This window comes from Nicotiana sylvestris, chromosome 8 (assembly GCF_000393655.2).
Source record: "Nicotiana sylvestris chromosome 8, ASM39365v2, whole genome shotgun sequence".
NCBI lineage: Eukaryota > Viridiplantae > Streptophyta > Magnoliopsida > Solanales > Solanaceae > Nicotiana > Nicotiana sylvestris.
In genome coordinates, this window is record NC_091064.1 from 197730558 (window position 1) to 197736839 (window position 6282).

At 42.4% G+C, this 6282-nt stretch overlaps 1 protein-coding gene across 1 annotated transcript; it reads right to left on the bottom strand.

Moving 5' to 3' along the window:
* Positions 1-1085: 1085 nt before the first annotated feature.
* On the bottom strand, positions 1086-2828 carry LOC138876218 (uncharacterized). The gene has a single exon (XM_070155123.1). It carries the CDS (start codon positions 2826-2828, stop codon positions 1086-1088), a length of 1743 nt encoding a protein of 580 aa, XP_070011224.1.
* Between the last annotated feature and the right edge of the window lie 3454 nt (positions 2829-6282).

The window sequence follows — 6282 nt, forward strand, 5'->3', positions numbered from 1 at the left end:
TGGAGCTTTCCTGGATTTAATGATGACATCGTCCACATACACCTCGATCTCTTTATGTATCATATCATGAAAGATCGTGGTCATGGCTCTCATGTAGGTAGCACCAGCATTCTTTAAACCGAACTGCATCATTCTGTAACAGTACATTCCCCACGGCGTGATGAATGTCATTTTCTCTGTATCTTCTTCATCCATACACATCTGGTGGTATCCAGCAAAACAATCGACGAATGACTGGAGCTAATGTTTGGTGCAGTTATCAATCAGTATATGTATATTTGGTAAAGGGAAATCGTCCTTAGGACTGGCCCGATTGAGATCCTGGTAGTCGATACAGACTCTAACCTTCCCATCCTTCTTCGGTACCGGCACAACGTTGGCTAACCATATTGGATACTCCACTACTCTGAGAACCCTGGCTTTGACTTGCTTTGTGACCTCTTCTTTGATATTCAAACTTATATCTGGCTTGAACTTTCTGAGTTTTTGTTTGACTGGTGGGCATGTCGGATCCGTCGGCAGCTTGTGAGCCACAATGGATGTGCTGAGACCGGTCATATCATTATACGACCAAGCGAATATATCCTTATATTCTTTTAAAAACTCTGTGTATTCTTCCTTTTCTGATGGTGACAAGTGTACGCTGATACATGTTTCCTTGACATTTTCTGCGTTCCTCAAATTGATGACCTCAGTTTCGTCTAAGTTAGACTTGGGTCTGTTCTTGAAATTCTTGACCTCCCTGACAATCTCTTCTGGTATCTCATCCTCTTTTGAGTTTATATCCGTTTGTCACACTGTCTCGTTGCAAGTCACAGTCGTTGGTTCATCATCAAGATATGTAATAGTAATACTGTGTAAAATAAAGTAAATGGTAGAGAAAATAAATAAGAGCGAAACGTAAAGATAAACTTGGAAAATGCTTTTTCATAATCGTTCAAAACATCAGAGCTCTTTTCAAAAGTAAAGACAATGCGGAGAAGTAAAATCAACTAAAGTAAAGTGTGATGCATATACGTCGTTTAGCCTTGCTACCCCGAGGCTCTCCGGGCACTGGTGGTCCTGATTGACCAATTGGCGAGGTGCTATCCTTGGTTCATAGCTTGAATGGAAGGACCTTCCTCCACTTCCTCCTCGAAGATAACACAACAATCCATATCATCTTCCAGAAATAGGTTCTTTATTGCTACTAGTTCCTCGTCTTCCTCTGATCCGTACAAAGTGTCGGCTGGCTGAAAAATCTGCTCCAACTGAGGTACAGGGTGCTCCAGCGGATGGTATGGTCCGCGCCATGGAGGTGACCAGTGGTTGAACTCCTCCCAAGTGTAATCATACCCTAGGCCAAAAGTGGTACCGTGCTTCTTCAGCTTGATAGGTTTGGTGATACCCTGCAGGTTCTTGCCAAGTCCTTTTCCGGGTTCATACTCGATCCAATTCGGGATGCTTTCAATTTTGCTATCCCACCACTTGTCTTTGTCTATGGCGTTGACTCGCTCGATGTGATGGTATGTTTCTCCATCGATTTTCCTTCTACCTCCGATCATCGGGATGGCCTGGCGACTATATATAGGGTTGCTACCGTCGCCATGAATGATTACTTCCTGATGATTCCATTCAAATTTTACAGCCTGATGCAAAGTTGACGCCACAGCCTCAGCGGCGTGGATCCAGGGTCGTCCTAGCAACAAATTGTAGGACGCTAGTATGTCAATGACTTGGAACTCGACATCGAACCAGGTGGGTCCCATTTGCAGGCATAAGCTAATTTCTCCAATGGTGGACCTCTGAGATCTATCAAAAGCTTTGACACTGATTGCCCCGTCTTTGATCTCGTGCAATCCCTTACCCAATGTCCTGAGAGCTACCAACAGACAAATGTTGAGGCTGGATCCCCCGTCGACTAGAATCTTGGTGACAAAGTGATCCTCGCATTGCGCAGTGATGTGCAACGCTTTGTTGTGACCAAGCCCTTCTGGCGGTAATTCATCTTCATGGAAGGTGATCTTATGGCTTTGCAGTACCTGCCCCACCATGTTTGCTATTTCGCCTCCTGTTATGTTGCTGGGAACATAAGCTTCACTCAGTGCTTTTATTAAGGTGTTTTTATGTGTCTCTGAGCTTTGTAGAATTTCCAGAATAGAAATCTGTGCTGGAGTTTTGTTTAGGTTCTCGACGACCGAGTACTCTTTGGCCTGTACCTTCCTCCAAAGGTCATCGGGTCCAGTTTCAACAGCCCGCCCGGAGGCCTGCTTGCTGGACTCAATCAAGTGTTCTGGGGTGTACACCCTGCCTGTCCTGGTCATGCCCTGTGCGGCAATCGCTTCCCTAGTATATGTATTTCCCTTCCTTCTAGCCTCAACGGTGTAATCCCAATGTATAGCATTTGTCTTGAACGGGGTTACGTCTGTCATGGAGACTGGAATGGGTGCCTTAGGAGGTAACACGGTAACTTCAAATGGCGTAGGCGTCCTTGGAACTCCGAACTCAACCTCAATTGGTTTCAGCGCCTTTGAAGGTGGTGCTTCAAACTCGAGTGGTACGAACACATTTATCACATCGCCCTCAGAGGGCTGAATCTGGACAATAATGGGATTGAGAGTAACTATTGGCTTCTTAGGCTCGTCTCCTTCAGCTATCAACCCGATTGACCCCTTGGGGTCCCAATCATCTTCGATCTCGATCATGTGGATGCCTCTACACTCGTGGTCAGGTAGAGGGTTGTTGCAGACATTAGGAGCAGGCTCCTTTGCTATAATGATCTTGTTGTCAATCAGGTTCTGAATCTTGTCTTTCAACGAGCGACACTCGTTGATGGTATGGCCCTTCATCCCGGAATGGTATGCATAAGTCTTGTTTGGGTTGATCCACTGGGAAGGATTTTCTGGAGTTACGGCTGGGATAGCGGTAACGTAACCAGCTGCCTTGAATTTTTAATATAATTGGTCAATTGGCTCGGCTATGGCGGTATATTGTTTGGGAGGTTTGCGGTCAAAGTTTGGTCTAGGTCGAGGGAAGTTTTGACGGGTAGGAGGTGATGAGTAGTGAGAAGGTTGGGAGTTATATGCTTGGTATATAGGTGCGGGTTGGGAATATCTGTGTGAAGCAGGTTCATATGTAGGTGGTGGAGCAGGTGATGGAATTTGGTAGGTGGGTGATGGTGCTTGGTAATTTAGGGTAGGTTGATATATGAGTGGAGCTGAGGGATAGGTTTGGTACTTCATAGGGGAATTGTTCCTTTACGCAACCATCACAGAATTCCCATCCTTTTTCTTTGATGAGCCACAAGACTGTAAAGCCTTGTTGGTTGCTTGCAATGCCTCGAGGTTAGTGACCATACCATTTTTGATGCCTTCTTCGATTCTTTCTCCCAACTTGATGATGTCGGAGAACATTTGGCCCTCTATTAGCATCAGCCTCTCGTAGTACTGCAGATTCTGAGCACGGATGTAGAACCTGTTCATTTGTTCTTCCTCCAAGGCCGGTCTGACCTTAGCATCTTCTGACCTCCAACGAGTAGCATACTCGCGAAAGGTCTTTGTGGGCTTCTTCTTGAGATTCTGGATATAGAACACATCTGGTGCATTCTCAGTGTTGAACCTAAACCGATCCATAAAGTCAGACGCCATGTTCACCCAAATAGTCCATTTCTTTGCATCCTGGCTAATATACCATGATAATGCATCACCCTTCAAACTCCTCATGAACAGCTTCATGCGAATCTTCTCATCCCTTCCGACATGAGCGGGTTGTGCTGGTGGTGTAGTATGGTTCTAATTGTTGGCATCAGCAGCGGCAAGAGTGATTGACAGACTTGCCAGGTTTCGAACTTGTTCCAATTCTTCTCAAAATCTCAGCAAAGTTTGCTCAAGATGAGCAGTAGTTTCCTTAGTGATTGAAGCGTTCTGAGAGGTTTCCTCGATTTCCTTTCTAGCACTTGTATCTCCCATTTTGCCTTTGTTCCTGTTTCTGGTAGGACTTGGAGGAGGAAGAGGTGGAGGACCCTTGGATCTTGTTGAGTACGCTGATGGTGCCAGAATGCACGAACTAACCTTTGGGGAGGGGAAAGTGTTAGTCACCCCTCAAGATCCACTAGTGTGGTTCCCGGCCGTGCTCAGTTATGACTTTAAGAAGAGTAGGAATAAACAAGCAAAGTTTGCACATAGGAAGTATAAACAAGTTAAAAAAAATTGAAAGAAGAAATACACAAGTGGTTTTGAAAAGAGAAAGCTTAGTTAAAGAAAACATTGATTTAAGAAAACATCAATAACTAAAGAAAGAGAAAAAGGGTCCTAGGTTTAAATATAATATGAATTAGTTTGGTGCAATACCCAGCAATCATTCTTACACGAGATATTTGCGCACCGTCATCATCTTCATATTCTACCCTTCCCACCCCGTTAAGGTATTTAAACGCGATTAGTCTCGTTTTACTTATTTCATGCTAATACCCGTCCCAACCTATTATTCCCGGGGTATTTGGATTTCTAATCCTAAAAGGGGAGAAAAGGGGTGAGGGCATATATGGAGTTTAAAGGTAAAAATGCTAAGGCGTAAATCAAAAACAAATAACACATAAGGCGGCATAAAATAAATATGCAAGGCTCACATAAAAATCCCGTAAATCACATAGCAATTAGTTTAGCATGTCTTGCATATACTGGTTTGGTCTTTAATTAAAACTTAAACGGCGGACGGATCAGTTTAACACATAGAATTAGATAAAAGGTCTGCATTAGGCAACTCAGATCCAATTGTCAGGAATTGAAGTACTTAAGCGTATTACTTATTGAGAACCTAATGTAGAAGAGTTTTAAAGCAGAAGTTTGGAAATGATAGAAGTTCAGAAAGGGTTTTGAAAATCGACAAAATTGTCTAAGGAAATGTACAGTAGAGTTTTTAGAAACAAAAGTGCTATAAAAGGAAGAGGGAATTTGAAAACTGTTTTGAGAAAAGAGCTTTATAAAAGTGCAGACAGAGAGTTAGAAAACGTTTTCAGAAACCAGGAATGCAAATTTTAAAATGAAACTGCAAATAAGTTTGGACGAATTTTTTTTTTGTTAAAAAAACGTTGAAACTAATCACTAGATTACTCAGTTTTTAAACGAGTTTGGGACCCTATAGGCAGGATATCTATACCTTGATTTTATTTATTGTTATTCTTTTAAAACATTAAGGAAGATGAGTGTTTGATCCTACAGTTTGCCTAGCGTTTATGCATTTCCTATATTCATGATTTCTATATGCCTGAATGAAAAGAATGCATTTCTTATAGGCATGATTTCTGGATGATTGAGTGAAAAGATGCAAAGCCTATAGACATGGTTGTTAGGTGGTTTGAAGTATTAAAAAAACTATAGGCATGGTTTCTAGGTGATTGAAAGCATTAAAATCCTATAGGCATGATTTCTAGGTGTTTGAGTAACAATATTAAACCTATAGGCATGATTTCTACCCTTTAACTCATGCAAGCAATATGAACCCCTCCCACACACTTTACTAATATTACCCCTGTTCTTTTTACAAGATTATTACAGAACCAGAAGAAAAAAAGTAAAAAGAAATACATCACAGCCTACAGCTAGATCCGAGTAGCCTAATTCAATCTTAATGCCCAATAACATGTCTTTCACCAAATCCGGATTCCAGATTCCAAGGCCTTCTCTTAGAGTGTTTCAAAGTTCCAAGGGTTTTCAGGAAGCCTTGGCAATGCTTACACCCTAAAGATTGAATGTGGTAACAGAGTAGTGCAATGTGTGGAATTACCATCCCTTAGGCATCCAAGTTCAGAGGGAGATCTAGGGTCCCTAAGCATGGCTTACCAGAGGGGGGTAGAACTTAGGAACTAGGAATGAGTGCAAAGTGAAGGAGGAACCATAGCAGAGGGTGGTCATACTCAGCCATGGCATAGACTAGCACACCCCTATCCCCTTGCTTAGATTCAAACAAATAAGAGAAGACTCTTAGAGAGTCAAACTTAGGTCTGAAGGGTGATTAGGACACCACCAGACCCAAATTAGTGCTCAGCATATTGAGGGGAAAGGGAATGGGAAAATAATCGAGTATGGACTCAGAAGAGTCTAGTCCTGGATCACAGACAACAATTCATAGTGCTGCTATGACCCAGGACAATACTCACATACAAAGGGAGTAGAGGGAAAGGGATTAACATAACATAAGAGACATATCATGCTTGAAGGTAATTAAATAGTGCAGGAAAGCATAAATAAACACATAAAGAAAGGGGTAGAAACAGAGAAGTTGAACAGGGATGCTATTTAACAT

Coding starts and splice junctions, on each gene's coding strand:
- LOC138876218 (XM_070155123.1), bottom strand. CDS start 2,828: ATGAAGGGCCATACCATCAACGAGTGTCGCTCGTTGAAAGACAAGATT.